Raw genomic sequence first — 24,990 nt, forward strand, 5'->3', positions numbered from 1 at the left:
GAGAGAATAAAGAACACATGTGTCCTTATCTAAAGTGGAACAAAGAATGATAAATGGGGCAATTTCTATTTCTTTCTCTCTCTCTCTCTCTCTCTCTCTCTCTCTCTCTCTCTCTGTTACCTGTACATTTCTGAAAACATTTGTTTCCTTTCTCTATACTATGTCCTCACAACTTGTACATAGTTGCTGTTGGGTCCTTGTATACATCAACCATTCACTTTCAATCACCCACTGAGACCCTCTTCTTTCCCTCTTAGCTTAAATTTCCACAAAAGCATTGGGGAGGAACCAATCATCTTTGAGCATTGCCATATACAGTTCATAATATAAGACACTGGTCATCCCAGGTTTTGCTTATCTGGACATCTGAGCCACAGCACATTCCTAATTTACCAGTTCTGCAGGAGAGAGGGAATGAGAGAGAGGTGATTGTGTCTTCTACATAGGAATGTCTCTTTCAGGGATTTAGGTATAGCAGAGGGAGCTGTCCCTAATAGTTTATCATACACATGATGTTAAAATGAAAACATGACATTTCAAACATGCAGAATTGTTCATATAAACAGAGAGAAGTGTTACTCTGGAGCATTTTAGTAAGGTTATATTTATATATCTTATTTATCTTTTTATAGAATTAAAAGAAATATTCTGGTAGATTCTATCTTGTGTACATTCTCTTTGAATCAGATGCTCACACCAAGAATTTGTCACTTCTTTCCCATAAACTTATTTCACACTGAATCACAATGAATAACTATCAGAAAAACAAATAGCATGTTAACACATTTATTCGACCAGAGCCCTCTTGAGATAATGTCTGAATTTTCATCAAGACTGTAGTGATTAGTATTTCTGATTATGATAATTAAATAACTCATTAGTGGTTATGTTTCAAAAAGGATTTCAAATATAAAATGTTTCTGTAATATGGTGAGTCATTTGGCTCAGGCTTTTCAAGTAGGGAAAAAAATCGAAAGGACAATTTTGGCCCTTAATATCATGCATCAGTAAAACAGATATAAGGATTGTGTCCCACTTTTACAAGCAACATATTCTGAAAGGCCTAGTTTCATGGCAGTTCATTTTAAAGTGTACTCTTGTTTATACATAAAAAATAAATTGAGCAAGAATTGTCGCCTTGTCTAACTTGACATCAACAGAAACCATCAAATGAATGGATAAAGGTTTCAACAAGTGAAGTGTATTTTATTAGTTGTTGTTCAATATATGAAGTAGGGAATTGAAATAAGGAAAAGTAGGTACGGACTTTATTTTTAACGAAAATTTCATCTGCAAGTAGTTTCAGTTTAATGAGCAGCAGAAAATAAGGTTTTGTTGTCTTTCATTTGTATATTCGATAGCTTGTTTAAAAGTTTGTAAATATTTGCTGAATGCACACTTTATTAGGTGTGTGTTTGTGTATGGGTTTACTTTCCTTAGATAAACTTTCCTTATTGTGTTTAGCTATTTATTTTAATAAGACTAAACAAACTTCTCTACTTCTTCATGCTTTAGAGAGCTCACCAGGGAATAGGAAAGGGTATTCTGTATTTTGAGAAGATATGTACAATGTCAATTAGCTTAAGAACACAAAATACAAGTTGGTAAAGTTTAGTCAACCCTTGCTCACAAACAACCATTAACACAATAGGATGTACGTTATCTGGATAAATTACACATATAGTTGCTATATTTAGACTTATACTTTGGGCTATATTCAAATGCATGTATATCAGAGTATTTGGTTTTAAACCCATCAGAACCTTCTTTTACACGGTTGCTTCACAATGTCTGATTGGTTCTTTCAACTTCACAGATTCTGAACCTGAGATATTTCAAGTTGAATGAAAGATGTCTTTTAGGAATATATTTGATTATGGAGTTAGGCAGATGGTTCCTTAGGATTTGGTTAAAAGAAACATTGCCCTATTAATGGACATCTGGATTGGACAAGCTAGAGGCTCTAAATCCAGTCTATTGATGGGTCTTTGTGATTAGCCTTTAGCATGGTAGTGATGTGAATGACCTGTGAGAATATTTTTTAGCTGAGTTAGAAGGTTGTTTTAAACCCTGTGAACCTATAATTTAAAATAAGGGATTGAGAATATGTCTGAATTTTTCTTTGCTTTGATTATCTTAAAAAGGAATTAAGCTAATTTTTTTACCTTATGTCATCTAAACAGAATAAAATACATCATTCATCGACCTCTAAATATTTTATCTTGGATCAGTCAGTCGTTGTGCTTTAATTTCCTCATCTATAATGGAGGTGAGGAAAAAAATTGTAACGTCTCTTTCAACTCTAATATTCCTTGAGTCTACCAAATGTTCAAGTCGCCCAAAGGGAAAGGAATTGCTACAAATCCTTACTTGCAAGCACAATTTTCAAGCCCTGATTCTAAGCTCTTAACAGAGTTTCTGTGCCACAGAAGGGAGAGAGGAAAAGACCTAACAGAACTTAAAAAGAGGTAAGGCAAACAGAAAGGCAAAGAGGGATTCAGCTACAGAGATCAGTGTCAGGAGTCTGACTTATATTTACTCTGATTTCCCATCTCTTTTCATGCTGAGTCTCCAAAGAAGCCAGCTGCCTTGTGTTGTTGCATCCTTCTACTTTGCTACCCATATAAAAAGACCCCACAACCTCCTACCCTTTTATAAACTGGATTATTTTATGTTTTATTTTTAGCATGACCCATATCAGTTTGGGTGATTGTAGGACATTTTGATTATAGGATTAAACAACATCTTACTATTGTGATACAAGAAAACCAACATAAATAGGTATGATGGTCTCATTCTCTGTTTATGTTAGGTCTCTTGGTAATCCAATGGTAAGAAAAAGACTGTGTGATTAGTCTAGCAGGGTCTTTTCTTTTCCTTCATTGAAGGGGAGTAAAAAAGTCCAATTGGTCTTGTCAGATACGTATCATCTAAGGTGGGGAAAAAAACTGTTTTATGAAAGAGCTTGGAATTATAATAGCATGATAACACAAGATCACATGCTTTAATGAATAATTATATTTTGCATATATATAAATAAAAGCATATTTGCAATACATTGCTTTTTCTAAAATTATTTTCCTTGAATTATGTATTATCTTCATTTGAAAGTAGATTGCTATTATCAGCATTATTACCAAGAGAAATGTTTTATAAAATGTTGTCTCTCTATATATTTTTTAATCATGTTTAAATATTGTTCCCCACCTGCATGTCTCAAAAAAACTTAAATATTAATCCTTACACAGTTGGAGTAAATATAGTTGTTTTAATATCATTGTAAGACAAAAACACATTGTTTTCTGACAGAGAGCTATCATTCTGTATTCCTCTATGGAACACTATGTAGGAAGAAAATAACACTAGTCCTATTATCTTCAGGTTTTATTTCTCTTTCACCTATATTTTGAGTTTTCTAAAATGATATATACATATGTTGCTGAATATATTTGGGAGAGGTAGAGAGTTCATCGGAATGGCCACATTTAATATATCATCAATTCTTTGAAGACAAAAACATACTTATTTGTATTTTTAACTAAGTTATTAAAAAGTATTTGAATGAATGAACACATTTATTTGAGGTAATCTTCATAAAAATTATAGCATTCAATGTGTTTCCTGAAGAGAGTATAGAATCATATAGTATTTCATCAATTTCTTCTTCAGAAAAAAATGTAGTTCTTAGTTATATTTCACATTTATTAATATACATTTTTAAACTGGACGTTGTATATGTTTCTATAATCTATCTCTGGTTCATTCTTATACCTCCCTTCATCAAGGGAACAACTTCATGAGCACAAATCAGAGAAGTGTTAGTATTCTAGAGTCATCTAAGTGTTACAGTTCTATGACCCAAGGATTAAAAGATAAACAATAAAGTGGTTTCCCTGAACTTATATTAGTTTGAAGCTTGGAGACAAAGAAAGTAATTCAAAAGACAGACTCTATTAGCAGTGACTACATCTACAGATATTTCCTTGTTTGTTCAAGTATATTCCTTCAGGGATTCTTTGCCCAAACTTATAAGAAGAAACATTTTTAACACCTTGAAAATAAGCATTTTCCTTTTGTGCTTTGGTTTTGTTTCATAAAATACTCAGGACTTTAATTTTAAAATTAGATTTTAAAAAATACCCTGGGCTTTTAAACATTCACAGCTAGATAGATTTCAGGCTTACTAAAGAGTTCCTCTCCAACATCACTGTGATTAATTTCTTTAATTTGGCCTGATTTACTCTAAAATATTTCAAAAGGTATTTGAAGCACCAATTCTTTTTCTGGAAAGAAAGTGGAGGCACAGTCAGTAAACATCAGACTTTTTCTTTTTAAAAAACATCATACCTTTGATTGTGGTGTTCATTTCTTTGTGAATAAAAAATATGTATGGAGCATGAGAGTTAAAAATCATAATTTGGTTTTTATAGAGTAACACATATTTTCAAATATATCAGCAAGACAAGAGCAAACGGTTATAACTGAAACAGTGGCAAAGGTTTAGCTTTTCTGCAGTCCCTTTATCAACTAAATTATTTACACCATTTTATAAAGGTCTAAAGTTAGAGACTAATATTAAAAAACAAAAAAAATAAACAACTCTATCTTAAGTTTTGGGGTAACACATCTAATAATAGCTTACATTTTTGAGTTGGATAAATGGAGGAGACCTTCTAGTCCAAACTCTTTCTACAGATAAGGATGCCAAGGCTATGAAGCAAAGTCAGATGGGGGGATGGTGGTAGAGCCGAAGTTCAAGTCCAATACCCTCAAGTGTATTTCCCAGTGTATTCTGAAACATCCTTTTTACTCTAAATCTGTAATTAAAAAGGTATTTATTTTTATTCAAAATACTGGACAGTTTGCATAAATGAATTTAAAATCAAAATATGAAACACTCAACTTACAAAAACACATTTTGAAATTATGTATTCAAAGATAGGGTTGGTTTGTTTGTTTTCGGTGTACTATAAAAAAAAAAGCTTGTGCACTTGCTCTTGCTCTCCCTCGTGGTCTCTCAGTGTATGCTATTATAAATGTAAATTCAATCTTCAGGGTTGGTTTTAGAAAGTTTTACAGTAAGAAAAGCATAATAAACTACTGAAATTATTTAAGAATTTGCCCTGAAAAGACAATATTCAAATAATTGGCGCAGCCTTGAATTTTAAAGTCACTTTAAAGCACTTCGGATTTGAATGTCTGAACATTATTACCTAATCTCTTTGGCTGAAGGTTGACTTGCAGACTTGTTTCTAAAGACTGGCAGAGAGCCAAGTCTAATATTATGTTAAAAGTTTATTTGTGGGAAACTTTTTTCATGATATAAAGACATAATCACATTATTGGAAATTATATTCAATTTTTAAAAATTTCTCTTCTTACCACAGAAATTTCAAAATATAATTCTCTGTGAGGATAATCTTTTCAGAAGTATTTTACCCTAAAATTCAGGATGCGTTTGTGCTAGACATTACATATATTAACTTAGTATGGTATATGATTTATTTATAGCACTGTTATAAATTTATAAATAAATATTTATATTCATATAATATATAATGTATATATATTGAAGTAAAATATTTCATAAAAATATAGTACTTGATTTTGCCTAATACATGCTTCTACAATACAAATATATGCAATCACCTACATAAAACATGTATTCATAAGAATGGTGTATGTGTTTGTGTGTGTGCTCATTTATAAATGTAATTTATTATAATAAAAATGGCAACCCTTGCATAGAAGTAGAATATTTACTGTATAGAGAGCACATCCCTAAATCCCTGGACTTTCTTCCATCTTGGGTTTATATATGCATGTTGATGCCAATTAATGGAACATGCTATAAACTAATACTGTTGTTTTCTATTAAATTAGTTGTAGCATTATTTGACACTCTTTCAGAACTCCTTAGAAATATTAACCAATTCAAAAAATTCATTGACTTGTCTATTCTTGAGCATTAAGTACTTTGAGTGAAGATGAAATGCAACGCTGGAAATAAGGAAAGGCAATTTCCTTCCCTGAAGTCTCTCAAATCAATCTGGAAATGCAACAACAGAAAGACTTCACCCCCAATTTCCCGGGACGCACTTTTAAAATGGGACCTCTCCTAATACGTTAAAAATGTAAAATACATGTTTTTCAATCTATTTTTATTTGTGTTGAGAAAACTTCAGTTTTAGTTTTTCTTCAAGGCATAAATATAGTTAAATGCTAAATATATGGAGGAAATATCAGGGATTTTATAGCAATAAATAATAAAATACATTTAAATGAACTGCAAAACAATTGTCTTAACTATAATCCTGATTAACTCTGGTATAGAAAATATCTGTTATTGTGTTCCTTGGAATATGTTTGGACAGAAATTAGCATTTCTTTTTAAGTGTCTGGAAAGTTCCAAACTCCTGCATTGCTTGAATCCATTTATTTAAAATGCAGAATTAAGTTGCAATGTGCAAAGCCTACTGGCATCAATAGAGCTTTGCTCAAGCAATATAACATGTAATCCTTTTGTAATTTAAAACCTTTCAGTGCATTATTGCTCTTGTGAAATTGCTTTACAGTAAGGTACAAGAAGGGGACCGATGGAGAAATTGTAAAGTATAGAACATTAGGTGTTTGAAATATACTTTTTGAGGAAATTTTGAGGAAATACCTGCCCATAGCAACTGGGTCAAAAGAATTGCATAAAACTCTAATATGACATCCGTGAACCATTTAAAGAAAAGTGTTGTAGTACACACAGAGGCAGCTACGATTTGTGGTCCTCATAAAAGTGGTTTTGCATTTTTCCTCCTTGGTGAGTAATGACCTGAAATTGCACCCAGTTTATCTATATAAAATTAGAGAGGTAGGTAGTATAGTAATTGCTTATGAAGTAATTTACAGCTAAATGTGGGGAAATAGATGGGCTTGTTCCTGTATTTATTTATTTAGCAAAATCGTGTTCACACCTTTGCACCCAGCACCCTAGCACCTCTGTCTTGAGCACTACTTTGTCACATTTAATGTTCAGCTCACAGAGATCTGTTCCATTATTGCACATTTAGAAGGAAGCTGCTGAGTAACTTTGACATAAAATGCTATTGTATGATTCTTGATTGAACTACTAAAAATTCTACAAGAATACAAAACTTATTTTCCCATTCTCCCCACTTTCATTAAATAGTATACAGAGAAAAGGAGACAAAATTCAGGCTAGAATAGCCCTCTCAAAAGCTGAATGATCACTTATTTTTGGAATATATCTTTATCTCTATTGCTAGCTCTATCTCTATCTCATCTATCTCTGTCTATATTTCTGCATTTGTCAATAGTCTCCTTAGAAAAGCCTTGAAAGGCATACACAGACAGAAAATCCGGAACACACGTTCTCAGAATAATGGACAATAGCATTGCTAAAACTTTGTAGTAACCAAGATATTTATGGCAAAAGATTGTTTGGAAATACCACTTATGCAATAAAACATTGAGAGAAAGCTATTTTTGGTTATGGTACTTGGCACCTACACATTTCATTAAATTGTTAGAATTGTTTGAAAAATGTCAGCCAGCCGATGGGAGAGACTACTAAATTTTGAGAAACCATATAAAAGGGGAATTTCTAAACAAAGAAAAAAAAATAAGATGTTTCATCTGGTACTTCAGCTTAAACCACTTACCGAGTTACTTCAGACTTTAAATTTACATTTTTAGATTTTTTTTGTAATCCTCCTTTTACTTAGATTTGTTAAGATTTTTTCTGTAAACAAAGTATTCCTTATATCTTATGTTTTGGAATACATTGGTTCCATTTATTGTATCATAAGGTAGAAAATTGAGGTAAATATTATCCAAATGCTTTGCAAGTGACCCACTTGCAACAACAAAGCACACAACAAGAAATATCTTTTTATCTGTTAATTTCACTTGATCATATGGAACTATAATTGAGGGAAAACCAACTGGTTTATTTAACGGCCTGTGCCAAAAGACTATATAAAATCAGCTTTTGTTTTCTCATAAATCCCACATGCAACAGTCAACTTCTCACTGTTCATTGAGCAGTAGTGACTACCTCCATCTGGCTAGTCTTCCTGCAAACCCGGATTAAAAATGGAATGGCTTATTGGAACCGAGGAGAAAGGAAGTGCTTTTGAGGGAGAAGAGAGAAGATCTATCTTTGAGATATTAATAAGGGAGGGGAAAAAAAGGTGTCTCTAGATAGAAAGGAGATCTGGAATGGGGATTGGGAGAAGGGTGGAAGAAAATTTATGTAGAGGAAGTGAGGAGGGTTGTCAGTGGGTTCCAGGGAGTACTGAAGCAGATCCCAGTCAACTTGCATAGGGATTGAAGGAGTCTACTGCTCTTAAAAGAACCAAGAGTGTAGATTTTGCAAAGTCCACTAGGTAGGGACATGTGGCAGTGCCCAGAAGTTGACCATGAGCTTATTTGTTCATATATACAGTGGGTAAATTCAAATTTCTCTACTTGGTTAACATACTATTCTGAGAAAGTGCTTTTTGCTATGAGCTGCTAAGGGTCCAGTTGGAGAGACCAAGCATGATGAATAAACCCACTGCTTTGTTTAATATTCCTTATATGGGAGCTCTCAAACTACAGTACTAATGTACCTTATTTTTGTGATGGCACTTGTGATATAAACAGTAGGTCCTGAAAATGTGAAACTCTTGTTTTTATTCATTTATTTCACTTAAAAATATTTATAAAGTGCATAGCAATGCTGTAGGCATTGTGCTATGTGCTGGAAAAGAACTGTCAACAGAAGCATTTACCCTCTTTGAGTGGAAAATGGTCAAAACTATTTAAATGAAGTAGAGAAAGACCTATAAGCTATAGCACCAAAGGAGAAGGCAGTACTTGCATATTTATTCTTCACCAGGCTTTAGAAAAACATTTACACCCAAAAAGTGACTGAGCCCAATAAGAAGGGACCTAATACGTATATGTTTATCTTCACTTCTAAAGATGCACGATTTGGGGATTTTATAGTTTATAAAGCTCTCTTAAAACCATTGCCAATCATCCTGTGCTGTGGGTGAAATAGATTTTTAATTAAAATCATGCTAATTCTTTTTCTTTATGTGTATTTACTGTCAGGTATCTGAAAAAACTCATGAAAAGTAAAAAGAAATAAAAAAAAATACCTATGTCCTCACTATCCAGAATTAAAATATACTAATATTTTGTGATATTTGTCTCCAATTTTCAAAGAAAATATAATTGATTTTTAAAGAAGAGAGGCAGAACAATTTTAAAAAGATAAACAGACTCCCTGTGTACTATAGATACAGTTAATATTCCCTTTGTATCCTTTTGTGGTCTTTTTTTTCTTATTTCACATAAGCAGTCCCTGTCTTGAAATTGTTATGCATTGTGGATATCTCTGTTTCTGTGATTTGCTTAGGCATTTATATAACATTTGGTTTTAAATTTTATCATACTGCATTTTCATTTTAAATCAAAATATATATCACCCATGCTGAATACCTATATGTTCTATGAAGTTCAATGAACATTTTAGCTTTGTTTTGTAGTCACGATTAAAGATGACAGAAAAATAAGCCATAAGAGAAGGATGCATAGAAAATACTACAGAGAAGGCTATGGATTAGTCTCAAGGTTTCCTGAATTGAGATAGAATAAATTTCAGGACATTAAGTGATTAGAACAAATTTTCATAAATAATAAGAATCCATACTATGTGCCACATATAATATAAATGTTATCAGTTTCTAGAAGTACTTATAAAAATATGTGCTTTGATATAAGCATGTTTGAGAATGTTCTAAGACTCCTTTCCTTGTCTGCCTACAAATAGAAAATCATTCGTCTGAGAAAGTATTTTGGAGTTAAGAACTGTGGGTGTAATTGTCAAACTTATCAACTCCACTGGAGAAAATATTTATACTTTGTGAGGAAGTATTCAGGCCTCATCCTGTCTAGTCCTTTCCATTTTAACACCACCACCAACACTGACAGTGAAATGATTCCAGAAAGAGGGCAGGAGAAGAAAGCAAGCCATGAGTGCCTGGTGTCCTGGAAGGGTAGTGACATAAAGGTAACAAGAAGAGGGAGTGATCAGTCCTGGTAAGTTAGATGAAGATTGAGAATTGCCCTTTGAATTACTAATGTGGACATCATTGCTAATTATAAGAAACTAATTTCAGAGGAATGGGGGTAAGGAAACCTGCTATATGTTGGTCTCCAAAGAAATGAATGGAAAGAAGTTGAAGACATCAAGTATTAGCAGTTCTTTAAAGTGGATATGTTTGAATTCTTTAATTAACTTTTGAAATTTTTATACCAAAAGTTTTAAGGTTTTAGAATTCTTTGTGAAAGGAGTCCTTAGTTTCTTAAAATGTGTGGGAATAACATTTTCAGTGGGAGTTTTTTAACAAATGGAATTGTTATTTAATAAAACCTATAACATAAAAATACAAGGCCTTTACAAATGATTGCAAAAATTTTGTAAAAGCGCCTTTGATTTTTAGCAAACAGCCTTGATTTTGTAAAGGTAGGAGGAGTAATGGAATAATAGTACACATAGCTGCTGCATTACAGCTGGGTGGGAAATGTAAAGTACTCCCTTTTCCGCAAAGAAAACAGCCGTGTCTTATTTATGATTATGTGATCTTTCATAAAACTTTTGTTGTACTCGATACTGTTGATTTTTTCTTTCTATTGATATCATGGCTATGAAGTGCTTTCTTAGGAATTTGTGTCAAAAATGAAAGAGCTAACATACCTGATTATGTGGCAGGTTTGAGTACGTATTTCTATAGTTAGAAATAACAATTTTCCCAAGAACCACAATGGGCGTTTGGGGGAGGCAAGACTTATCCACATATTAATCATAGGTGATGAAAAACATCAAATGGGTTTTAAAGTATAAAACAAATGTATTTACAGTGATTTCCATTTAATCTATTGTTATTGAGCTCTAGACCTCTCAAGTTTGATTTACATATGCACCCTACAATATTAAATCTGATTGAGCAAATCCATCTTAACAATTATTCATTATATAGTCATTCATGTTAAATTTGTCAAGGAGTAAAATTCTTTAGTGGGAGATAGTCTTTAGTCTTTAAAATAAATCTTTGTTTTAGGCTACAACTCTCCCCAGACTAGAAACCTGTTTAGAAGGATTCATAGCGATTAATTTTTTTTTCCTTAAAATTTTTTTTTCTTAAATGTTTGGCTATTTATAATATTTGATCTCAAAATATTGTTTATGGTGTTTTTTTCTTTTTGTTTTTGCTCTAATTCATAGACTTACAATCCCAGAAGCAATTTACATCATAACATTCAATTTTTAAAAGTGAAGAAATAACAGTGGATTCAAATTTGCCTTTGATGACATTTACTGTTCTATAAACAAAGGCTTCTCCAGAATTAGACACAGGAGAGGCTTAGGGGTGAAGTCTTATTGGAATGGAAGGACTTACCAGGGTGTCACGGTCATATTTTAAATGTACTCATTTTGCTTATGTTGAATATTTCCTTGGGGAAGTTGGGAGCGAAAAGATTATGGATTAAGCTCACCCTTGGCACTGCTGCTGTTTATAAAGCACCTATCCACTGGGTAGTCATCCCTTATATTAAGTCCAGTTCTATCACTTCTCATCACTGGTTCCACTGTTGAATTTAATGCACTAATAACTTCTATCTATTCTCAAATCAATCTTCACGTGCTCCATGTTTGAACAACCATCAAACTACTCATGGCTCCTGAGAATTAATATCTTTTATCCTTCTCATATGTGGTTCCTTCAGTCTTGAATGCCTGCTAACTATCATTTCCCCATCAATCTATTTCTATTTCTGTATCAAACTATCAATCTATTTCTGTATCAAATCCTGGAGTCTAGTCATTCTTTTCTCTGTCTCTTAGCAATCCGCACATGTTTTCATGTGGCATTTTCACATATGATAGTGGTTATTTATTTTCATATATGGTTTCATTGCTATAGTGAAAGTATTACAGTTATTAAATGCCATATCTTGATAAGCCAGTAAAATCCTGACACATAGCATGCACTCAGTAAATGTCTGATTATAAACTAACAAACCTAATAGATTCAGTGAATAAATAAGCAAATAGATGAATCCACTTAGGGAGATATGGTAGAGTAGAAATAGCCCAAAACCTGTAGTGTCATTACTGGGGGTGTTTTACAGGGCAAATCCTTACACAAATGGTGCTGAATATATCTGAACCTCTGTCTTTCCTATCTGTGAAAGGATTATATTTTCTACCTGTCTGCAGAGGTTCCTTGTAGATAAAACATAAATTCTTGTATGTGGAGGTATAAATCACTATATAGATATAAGATTTTTTTTTCATGTTTGGAGGCATTATGATATATTCATTAAAAAATATAACCCAGTATATGGTGGGTTCAATTAAAAAATGGAGAACAAATGCTATGGAGGAAGATACCAGACTGAAAGCGGAATAAGCCCAAAATTTGCTATACTGTCCTGAGGGCCAAAGAACTTTAACCTTAACCCAGGGATTCTAAACTGGCTGCACATTAGAATTCCCTAGGTATTTAAACATATTTATGCCTGAGCTCTAATTTAACTGGTATGAGGTGGGGCTCAGTCATTGACATTTTTAAAAAGCTCCCCAGGTGATTTTAATATAGAGCCAGGGTGAGAGGCACTGCTGGGCCACAGAAACTCAGGAAATGTTTCTCAGGAGAAAAACTGCATAATACATGAGATCTTTTAAAAAGATTAATCAGCATGAATAGATATGAGGAGAGGCTAGAGACAGGAATTGAATGATTAAAGCGTCTACGGACATCACAGATGAAAATAACTGTTTTAAAGTCTACATTTTTTTTTTTTCCTTAGAAACCCAAGAAAGCTGCTGTGGAGAGAAAGGCCTTCATAGTAAACAATGAATTTGTTCAGAGAAACTTAGGAACATTCAAATAATTAATATTGGCAAAGCAGCATTTTACAAACTGCACATAAAAGTCACTTAGGTTACAAGCAGGGGTTAAAATGGCAATCACCATTTGTTGAATTACACATGAAGAGTTCCCAGAGGCGGAAAGTTTTGAATAGGGTTTAAATTAAGTTGTTTATAGAGAAGGGAGGCATAATAGAATTTTTCCATGCTAAAAGTTTTATAACACGGGTGTTGGGTGTAAGAGTCATGCCTTCCTAGTTGTCATATGGCTATTTATCTTCAACAAACAAAAATAAGTGAGATAAATTAATTGATATCTTCAAATGTAATGCCAGTACTTTAAAATATATTCAAATATATGGAATGGTGGTCTTGGAATGAAAATATAATGAACTCAATATATTAAAACTCTAAAACTCATTTGCTTTTAAAAATGTCTTTGACAGCAATTTCCTAACAGATTTTTTTTGAAATGGTGAACATAACATTTTATTAATAAACAGAAAACTTGACACACTAGTTTGAAAAAATAGTATCTTCCCTCCTAGTGTCATAAACATATATGCATATGTTGTAGTTTTGTGGAAGAGGAAAGGATATATATCAATGATGAACCTTTTCTGGAGGCACTGCAGTATATTTTTGTTAAAATGTAAACCTTAAAATCTATGCAAAGTTATGCTTAATAAATGGTCAAACAACAAAACTTATGAATATTTTTTGCCTTGAATGTAATAAGAGATTTAGGAAAGAAAGATGCAAGGAAATAGGAAGTGATGAATGTCTTATTTTCACAACAGAATTCTTGCAAGGAATATGAAAAGTAGTCATTTTAATATTTTTGCAGAGAAATACAAGCTATAATTTAATATCTTATGTTCTATAATTCACATGTATGTGAATTATAATAATTCCAAGTGAATTATTTTAGTTCACCTGTCTTAAAAATGCTTTCTATTTAATATAGAAAAAGTGATCTAATATTTTAAGGCATTAAACTTTTAGTTTTTCAGTTTTATCTATTTTAAATGTATCATTTATAAGAGCAGTTCATGTGGTAGATAAGGATATGAAAAATGGTCCCAGAAAGCTGGGTAGCAGCACAACTTTGGGGCGAAAGTTTATGTCTCAGTTTTATCATCTATCAGTGGAAATAATAATGATTCCTATATCATGGGTTAATACGTGTATAACATACATCAGACACAACACCTCACACAAATAGTACCATCATATAAGTTTTAGCTACTAAAATTGTGAATGTAATAAGTAAATATTGTTTTAAAAAAGCAAAGGAAAAGTAAAATAACTAAATCTTTTATTTCTTTAGTTTTAGTAAAAACATAATGAAAATTTGTTCATTCTAAGGACATTTTCTTTCTTTTTGGTAGACTTAATATTAATGCATGTATCTCTGAGTGTAGACCCTTGTTAGCTCAAATGATATTCCTTTATTAGGCTCATAGTAAAAAGCCATGTCTCTCAGTGGACCCTCTAAACATGGAGTAGTTTGTCACAATTATTTGGTAATCTCTTTCAGTGTAACTCACACAGCAAAAGTGACACTATTCCTGTCACTCCTCAGAAATGTCCCAGCTCCGCGGGTTTCCACATTCAGGAGAATGAAGAAAGCCATTACGAGGTACGCCATATCTCTGTAGACACCATGTTAGTACTGAGCGATTTTCATTTTCCTAATGATTTTAAATATTCTATGATAACTAGCATAAATATCTTCTTTGCTGACCTCCTCTATGGCCACATTTTTACACTAGTGCTTTTAAGAATAACTTTAAGTAAACAATTTTAGAACAAAAGTAACAATATTTTTTTCCTCTTGGATAATGGTCCAACTATTAAATATAATGTTTATAACACTGGGTGAAAAGCATTGATTTTTACCTATTTTTAAAGAAAGTAAGGAACAACTTTCTTTTAGAGTTAAATGTTCTTGATTGATTCATTTTGATTAATTGAGCTAAAAGATATGCACATCTATTTGTTAAAAGGTTGATTTGCTTTATCTCCTATACTCAAAGAATATAAAGAAGACAACTGCTTAATATGAACTAGTTAAATTGGAATTTTTATTAAACTTATACATTTTTTACTACTTTTTCACAGTTTGATCTTTTATTTTCCTATGTTTAAACTTAAAATAAAAACCATTACTTTCCTTTAAAAAATTAATTTATCCACAGTAAAATGTGGAAGATCCATATTTTTTTTTCCTTTTCTGAATACCAATTATTACACCATGGTTGGATACAAAAATCTGTTATCTTTCATTCAGTTTTTTAAAATTGTGGTAAAAACACATAATGTAAAATTTACTATCATAACCATTTTAAGTGTAGATTTCAGTAGAGTTAAGTATGTTCACATTGTTTTGCAATAGAAGAAGATCCATATTTTTAAGGAATTATGTTTTAATAGTTAACTCTAATATTAAAATGTACAGTTTCACCTATTTTCCATGGTAATAACATACAGATTGTAGATAGATAATACGTGTGTCTATGTGTCTGTTTTCTAATAGAATGTAGGTTTGTTTCTCCCAATTCCCCCAAAACATTTAGTTGTTATTAGCAGTAAAGAATATTTTGCAATAGCCCTTACCTTTGCCATCTGATGGAATCTATTATTCCCCAAATCCCAGTAGTAATATAGGTTGAAGAAACTACTTCGATTAATAGAAATTTAATTGAGAAAGCAAATTCTTTTTATATGAAGTATTAGTTGAGTTTGAAAGAGGATTGAGTGATATTTTGGACACTTTTATCCTGTAATTCTTCCTTCACATATTTTTCTTTTTCTTTTCTTTTTTTTTTTTTTTTTTTTTTTGTGTGTGTGGGGGGGGAGTCTAAATATTCAGAAACATCCTTGTAAACTTAAGCTGTATCCTTTTTCTGATTTTTCTTTTATTTTCTTCCTTTATTTTTCTTTCTCCAAAGTCTAAATCACTTGCAGTTGAGAGAAGAACTATAGTTGTTTAATCCCTTGATTTTTCATCATGACAGTGTATGTTTCAAACATCCAGAACAATAGAGTTCCTCCCACTAATAACTAACAAAAACATGACAGTCCTAACTTTATGGCAGGAAAAGGAGGAGTTTATTTGTAAATGAAGATTCATGTAAATCATAAAGAAGCCTACTCAGAATGTTGTGGAAGTCATTAAAATCCAAATAGATTTCAAGTTTCTAAGAACTATATTTACTTTTATAACATTTTATGTTTATGTTTATTGACTCAAGAGTCCATACTCCTCGGAAAATCACTGATTATCACAGACGGTGGGATGGGGAAATTGTTTACTGAAGATTGTCTTATTTTTTGTAGAGAATTTAAATGAAATATACTTCAAAGGATTTTTTATAAATCATATATATTTTTTCTCCCTTAGTTGTTTTATAAGGCCCAAAGCACAAGAACAGAGTGTGTACAGGGTACATTTGACTAAAGTTCTAAGGAATTTTGAACAAGAAAAAAATGACATCCAGAGTTAACGATGTTGATTTAATTTATTAGTCCAACTGTCAAAGAACAGTGATAGTAAATTTACTATGCTATATTTATAAACAAAGGAAAGTAGACAAATTGTTAGAAACTTTTTGTCCCATGAATTCTTACTTAACCGTCATGCTCCAGGCCCATTGCAGTCTGCATGGTCTTGAACTAGGTCATCTATAAGGCCCTCTGGGTCTGGTGATCTATGAAACCAAATAATGATGATGATATTGACAACTTATATTGTGTAGCCTCTGTGCTAGGGACTGTTTCAAGCACTTTATTTGTATATTCTCCTATGATTTACATTTTGCCCTTGGTCATTTTAAATTGATTTTGATTATAATACATCTAATTTCTTAAGTATGCATTTTTTTTTAATTCAGGGAGATTTTTCATAAAATAAAACTTAAATAAAAGAGAGAAGTGATGCCAACTTTAGAGTTCTTTAAAGCATTCTAAGAGACAGGATTTCTGTATAAATGCTTGACACCTGTAGACTAATAATAAAGTGGGTAGGTTTGTAATCGATTTCTTAAAATTTATTAATTTAGAGTTAATCATTCTTGAGAATTAACAGTGAAAGATGACTATCATATACAACGTTGGCATCTCTAATATGTTATTTTCTGTTTATTTTTAATAATGTACCAAACCTGGTAAATGTATGTATTTTCCTAATTTTTTGTATAATTTATACTTCTCCTCTTTAATCACCTTATTAAAGCAAAAAGAGGATGTTTTTTCTAACATGGAAAAATATTTAACTGTATAAAACTACACTGTTGTTCAAATAGCAGTCATATTCTGCATTAATTAATGTTAATAAATCTGGATGAAGTTATTAAATTTGTATTATGACATTAGATACAAAATAAAACCAAAATTGATGTAATTAGCAAGCTTTTAACCATTATTAACTTATTCTTAACGTATCACTCTTAAACTTAGATATAACAATTATTATTTAATTATAGAGAAATGTTAACATCAGCTATTGAGAAATTTTTGTGCCAGGTACTATTTTAAGTACTTCATATATATTATAATAATTCTTCTAATCTAAGATATCACTGAGTATATAATATGTTGTAATTTTATGTACCACTAGGGAAAAAATCCTATCAATTGAACTCTGATAAATGCTTATTAAAAATTTCTTTAATATGCACTCAACTTTAAGATATGTTAAAATAGAATTTTTCATATTAGAATTATTGAAATATGGCTTATTTAATCCTGACAACAACCCCATTAGATAGCTATGATTATTACTCTTATTCTACAGATGGGGAGACAGAGACACAGAGATGTTACATAATTTGCTCAAATTCACATAGTAATTAGTGGGGCTGAATATAGGCACAGCCACATGGCTTCAGAAACTGCAAAGATAACCACTCTGTGATATTGACTGAGTAAAAACAAACAAACAAACAAAAAATCTCACAGGCTATTTGACTGTCAAGGACCACAGAGATTATATGTTCATATTACTGAAGCATATGCCTATTCCATATAATGTAAAGATAATAGAGATGGCACAGCTTGCCCTACATCATAGAGCAAGCTAGTGATATCACTGAAATTTGATCCTAGGATTTCTGATCCTTAGTAATCTAATGACTCAACCTTAAAACATCAAAAGCATTAAAATTTCCCAAACCAGTGTTAAAGAAAATCATTCATAGTTGCAATTTTTTCCTAAATTAGGTTTCAAGTAAGGAATGGAATTTTAAACTGCCATGTGTAAGTTTTCTCTTCCCAGCATACCTTGTGTGATTGGATACACAGAGCACCCTTGTGATTAAACTAGAAGCACAAAAATAAGGAAGTACACATTGTTTTCATGCCATAAATGCGTATCACCTTTACTAAGCACATTTGATCCATAAATTTTATTGTAATTTCCCTTCTATTACATTTCATTCCTTTTTCCCATGAAACAGCATAGAATGCAAACCGAGCTTTCAGTGTCTATATTCTGCAGTCTGTAGTAAAACGTCTCATAGTTATTGGAATTCACACAAGACTGCATCTCAGTATGAGTAGCTGTTCCCTGTCACTGTTTTTGATGCTTGAGCTAAAGAATTTTTACAAAATGGTCTAGTGTTCAGTGTATGAATTTTTGAGATAAGACTTTTCCCTTGTAGGGATGAAATCCGAAAATCAATGTCAGATGGAAATCTTAACTCTAAGAGTTAGGGAGATTGGTGGAAGGGTTTCAAAATAAGTGTGAATCCTAGCCGCCAGACTTTAGAAATGTGGCAGTTATCACAAGTGTGAAATTCATGGGTGCAGATGGTTGATTAAGATATCCCAGGATGGGCCACTGCTGTAAATCTCCACAGCAAAATTGAGAAAATCATTTTGATAAGGAAAATATTTTTGACCTTTTATGTAAATTCGTAATGCAGGCTTTGCTGGATTCATAAATTCATAGAAGTAAATTATCATCGATTTCATGAAATTGCCAATTGTGTCACATGATGGAAATATTTAATAGAATAAAAATGTCAAATGGTAAGAGGCGTGTGTTAGAAGGGAACTAAAATATGTTAAACTGTTACTATTGCTACATGTCTTGTATTTCACATTCATCACCTCATTCAATATAATAGTCTTCGGGGTAAGTATAATTTCCCTCCCCACTAAGACAAAGTTATGTGTGCACTTTCAGCCTCGGTCACCAATCAAGGACATGCTGAAAGCTACAGTACAATGAGGCTCAGTTTGTTACAAAGTCTAGAACTTTAGAACTCTTGTTTAAATAATATTAAATAGAGTAGGAGCAAAATGACACTATCTGTTCCTTTCACAGATAAAAGGAATAACATAAAGCCAAAACCTTTTTGCTTTTGTCTTAGTTGGTCTTGCCATGTCTCGTCTTTTCTAAAAATATGCATATTTTAAACAGGATTTAGTATATGGGTATTATAGTACACACTTGTATTTTCCAGTTTCTGTTGTATAATAAATATTATAGTTCATACCGTATTTTCTTCTCCTTGGCATATTTTATAGTCATATTGCCCAAGTACATTTACATAATTATGTACAAGTACATAAATAAACGTTTTCAGTCCTTCGAATAGGTATTAAAGTGGATATCAGCTTTTAACTTAAAATACTTAGTAGGTAAATCATTTATTGGAGTTTTTTAATGTGTTATAGTAATAATATTTAGGTGTAATAAAGTTATTTAAATTTAATAGATTTTTACTAATAACATTAATTCACAATTCGGTTTAGTTTTATTTTCTTTCTACATAAGACAGCCTTTTATAAAACCTCAAATGTCATAAAATATATACCCAAATATACGCATACACACACATACATACATACATACATATATACATATTTTGGAAATAATTCCTAAAATATAAAAATATTTACATTCTCAGTAACATATGGCATCGGCCTCCAAAATGCAGTAAATTATGAAAAATGATAAGTAATATATTAGATGTCAGTCACTGGGAAACATTGCATATACAACAATGAGTAGAGAAAGTATGGTGGGGGTCTGCCTCATGCCCTAGATAAGGATCAATTCCCCTTTCCACCCTTTTATCATGAAAGGTCCAAATACATACCTCAGCAAAATAACAAATAATATACGTCATGAATTGGAGAGTTTTTAGAGTTAAATTCTCACATGTCCCACTGAGAAAAATCAAAGGTTTTATGTCATTTCATGTAAGATTGGCCTTGCAAATAATTCCTAACAAATCGCAGGACAATTTTTGGCTACCCATTCTAAGCAGTATTTACAAATCTGTCCACTTGATGTGAATCAGTTACGTGTAACTTATATAGAAATAAATTTTCACTAAATGCATTAAAAATATTTGTCAAGCCATTATTAGCTGCTAGGTAAGCACGTATAAATTTGAAACAAATTACCAAGAATTCAAAGAATTCATAGTACAGTAGTTTGTAGACAATGCATACACTCATGTCTAATGTCTACGTCTAACACAATTTTGTAGAAACACGAATATTGGTTTGTCTCACCCTATTGAATTTATGCTTGAAAAATTTTAAGAAATGTTAATTTTAAGAGGGATGTAGGCAAATAGAAAATTAGGCATATTTGATCCACCCTGAACTACCTATCTCTGCTTTCTGATGTGAATTGATGTAATTTTTAAAATGGAACAATAAATATGTCCCTTAAAACAGATAAATGCAGAGAAGGCGCAAGGCATTCCTTCCTGTTTCTTGCCCACAAACATGAAGTTGAGTCTGCTCTTTGGAGGGGAAACAAATTATCCATCTTCTCCTTTTTGTCCTTTTCTATAATTATGATGAACCCAATCTATGAATCATAAATTACCTATTTCTTCCTTCCTTCTTTTCTTCCTTCTGTCCTCCCTTCCTTTCATCCTTCCTTCAACAAATATGTATCCAGCAAGTAGACAAAAGGTAATGTTATAAGTGCTAAATACATCATTCTGAGCAAACAGACATAGTTGTTGTATATTAGATATTACACTCTAACTTATATCAATATGTTACACTAAAGTGTAAGTAGTGTTAAAATAAGAGATGCTCAAGATGCAAGAACACATAACAGGAGCATTGTAACATAGTGTAGGAAGAATATAATGTTACCATAAGACTTGAAGGATTTTGCTAGATGACTGTTCAGGAATGATATAGTATGTAGTGGTAGAGGAATGAAAATTTTTCTTACATAGACAGTTGTATGTGAAAGCAAGGTGTCAAGAGAAGGCATCAGAATCTTGAGGAAAGTTCCATTTGTTCTTTATCTTCTCAATTCCATCCTCTTCCCTGGCTTCAATTATAAGATCTGGTTGAAATGCAAAACTATAGTGGCTATCAAACTTCACATTCTTAGTTAATGTGATATCTACACACATTTTAGTTACTAAGAACAATGACTCTATAATGTTTCTCAATGTGTGTTCAATGTAGTCGGCTTTAAAACTTCTAAACACTTAATTATAAATGCAGATATGCATATTTCTGGATGCATTCCTATGAATATATTTTGAATTTTAACAGAAATTATTATATATAATAATTTTATATATAACATAAATGATATGTGATTGCATCTGTAATGTAAATATTCATATCTGACTTTATATATAATTAATAACCCCCCCTTATTAAAGAGAATTTACAATAGTATTGTTTTCCAGAGGCTAAATAAATGTACCTGAACAGTGTGGGTGGCCTTATGAATTGCTTCAGTGGAAATTCATGGAGAAGTTTTTAGTTGGATTTTTCCCTGTATTTCAGCAACAGATAAAAACCAGTTATCAAACTTTTCACCAGTTCAGTATTTTTTTCAATTACTTAACACTGTGTAAAGTGTTAAGTAACCTACTTTTACTTTTCATTAAACATGGGCTGCCAGTTCTTTCTTCTCCACAGAAGGCTTGGTGTTATTCACAGGAAGAGCCTCATTTGACAGATTTGCTGATGGTGTCAGTGGTGGTCGCAGCCTTGATGGACAGCACCAAACCTTGCTGTGGCCCAGCTCCTGCTAATTAGTTGTTTGAAGCCACTCTGTGTGCCACAGGCATAGGCTTATCTGCCAAAGACATCTTTACCAATCAGAATGACAGCTGTGATGCAGCTGTTCGTGGAGAGAATGGAGTGCATGGGGGTGGGGGGGAGGGACAGTCTTTCAAATAAGCAACAACCATAGTATCTTTGACTGAAGGGTCCTGAAGGTAAAAAAACAAAATGTAGAATACAAAAAGATATAAATCAATATCTGTTGGATGACCATGGAAATCACACATGAAATGCCATAAATAATACCACACTGTGAGAATGAGAGGAAAATGCAGCTGCCTCACAAGCACTTTTTAAATCCATTGAAGTAGCATGTTCTTATAATTAACGCAGCTCAAGCATTTGCTTATGGAATTAGCATGGATTTGTGTAGTTTTCAGAAGGTCCTGCACATGTCCATGGATACTAATGGAGAAGCCCTCCAGAAAGCCTTGTATTTGAAAACATGTACAGTATATGGTTATAAATATAACATGTTTGGAATGCTAAATATCTCAGGATATTGGAGACATGCTGAGAAGAGTAAAAGCCATATGTGAAAAGTATGTAGAATGGAAAAAAAATACAAAGTATCTTTTTCTTTTTAGAAAAGTATACTTATATTGAAGTAACAGTGAATGAAATTCTTTTCTAGTCATTGATGACTGTGAACGGTGGAATCCCTTTTGAACCATATTTGAGTGATATAGAAATCTCATGAAAAGTCAAAATAACTATTGTTAGAAGTGCACATTGACTAACTAAATTAAATAAATATTTTTCACATAAGCATTTAATGGTACAAAATTCCCCTTCCAATTTCAAAATATCTACCAAGAATAACCTTTTTATATGAGATATCTATTATTTCATAAAATAAATTTAATGGTATGTATATACTATAGTGTTTATAAATCTGTTGTAGAATATGATGTAAGCCACAGAAATCCTAACAGTGAAAGATACTTCAAACTTAAAATAGATTTTTGGATATTTGCAATGTATATTTATATGCTTATAAAATACATATGTAATGTTATTATATTCTATAGGCATATGTAATGATTACTTTAGAGGGCCTGAAATATAATTTGATATGTCACCAAAATCTAAGAGAAATGAAGGTGGAATTATAACTAGTCTTCTTATCTATTCTGTAGTACATGAGTGTCTGAATAAAAGCAAAAGAATTTTATACCTATTTAAATGCTGGACTATACTAATTTATGCCAAAAAATAGAAAAATGATGCAGATATTATAAAGTACACTATCTCAATGTGGACTTGATTTTAGCTTTTACTTCAATTTTATGTAATTTTTAGTTTGAAAATGTTAAAAACTTATTTACAAATGCATAAAGCATCATAAAATCAATCTAATTATTGAGGAACAATTACCTGGACTTAATTTTTTTCTCTAGATAGTTCAGAAAGACAGTGAGTTTATCTCAAACAGTAGGTGTGTGTGGAATATATTAAGTGCAGATTCAATCTCTAAAAATACATTAAGCAGAGACTTTCTTATTTGTTTCAATTTTGGAATTAGAAGAAACCTGGAATATTCAATGTGTACAAAATATTAGGCATGCAAGTGATACATGGTGAGCCCAAAACCTCCAGGATCCTTATTTAGAAGGTTAGAGATGGAGTCTGAAACTGAATTTTAGAAAAAAATTCAAATTTATGAAGTACCTAATGGGCTTTATGAGGGGGATGAACAAACAACTGAAGTGAAGGCAGAGTTTAAATGATCATCAGCAGATCATGCAGCTAAATCAGTGTCTTGCAATCAAAGGATAAGGACCAGTTTTTTGTTTGTTTGTTTGTTTTGTTTTAATGGAATGGATATAACAGAATAGAATAGGTTGTATCAAATAGAATAAATAGGTTAGAATAAAGTAAAATAAGGAGACAAAGAAAGAGAATAACTGAAATAAATAGAAGAGAATTAAAAATATTAGAATGCATGACATATAGCTAAAGTATTATTTAACTTAACTTTTATTTTAGGGGTATATTGTTTTGTGCACATTTGTGTTTTTACTGCATCTTGATGTGGGTTGATCTTTGTGAGTCAAGGTCCAAAGTTTCAAAACCACTGGTAAGAAATAACTCATGTTTCCATGCCCCGTATTTATCACATATTCTTCAAAGCACTTTGATTATATAAACTGACCTAACAACTCACTGGGGTAAAATCTCCTATGAATCCTTGCTTACAGGTGAATAAGTGAAGGCATAGAGAGGTGACTTACAGTTACCCAGCAAATAATGGTCTGTGCAGGGTTCAAACCCAGATAGGCTGTGCTCTTAGCCCCTAATCTAAGGCTTCTGACAAAGATGGCAGTGGACACAGTATTAGAGACCAGTCTTTTAATCCACAGTGTAATACAATATTGTTTTACTTCATCAGTTACCGCTCCTATTAGCCTAAATCTCAACCCTAGGTCAGAATTTATTGATGCGTGTTTCATGGATTAATTGTCCAGACTGAATGAAGTTGAGAAGTTCTGTCCTCAGCACCTCCTCTTGATGATTCACAATTGGTTTTACATATAAATGCATTTAACAACTATAAAGTAAATTAATCCATTTGCATTTGTTAACTTATGTGTAAAACTATATGACTATAAAAATATAAAAAACACCTATTCCATATAACTTATTTTGGAGAATACTGGCCTAGGTCATGAGTGATACTATATACTGAAATGGATTCTCTAATGTTATAATTAAGACTCTTGAAATTTAAGTCACTCCTCCAATTTTAAACAACATTCATATCAGAAAATAAAAAAGAAATGAATATGTGATGTCAAAGATATGCTTGTGTGTGCATGTACTTGTTATCACATACTTGTTGTGAAAGAGGTAAAAGTATTTTTTAATCAGAAAAAATACAGAAACAGGAATTTTTTAAAAAGCATACGTTGTGAAAAAGGTTTATACTTTTTTAAATTGATCTCATAGTCTAATGCTCCTGTTCTCTTGGTATATAATTATTTCCA

General features: G+C 31.9%; 1 protein-coding gene across 4 annotated transcripts in view; it reads left to right on the forward strand.

Moving 5' to 3' along the window:
* Positions 1-24,990, forward strand: part of PCDH9 (protocadherin 9) — an 867,425-nt gene that overhangs the window by 309,847 nt on the left and 532,588 nt on the right. For 2 of the 4 annotated variants that reach the window (XM_045566956.1, XM_045566958.1), the window contains exon 3: positions 14,478-14,579. The exons of the other annotated variants lie outside the window; for them this stretch is intronic. In XM_045566956.1, the coding sequence (XP_045422912.1) occupies positions 14,478-14,579 (102 nt within the window). The remainder of the gene's footprint in view (positions 1-14,477; positions 14,580-24,990) is intronic. 4 annotated transcript variants of the gene reach the window in all.

This window comes from Lemur catta, chromosome 13, assembly GCF_020740605.2.
Source record: "Lemur catta isolate mLemCat1 chromosome 13, mLemCat1.pri, whole genome shotgun sequence".
NCBI classification, from domain to species: Eukaryota; Metazoa; Chordata; class Mammalia; order Primates; family Lemuridae; genus Lemur; species Lemur catta.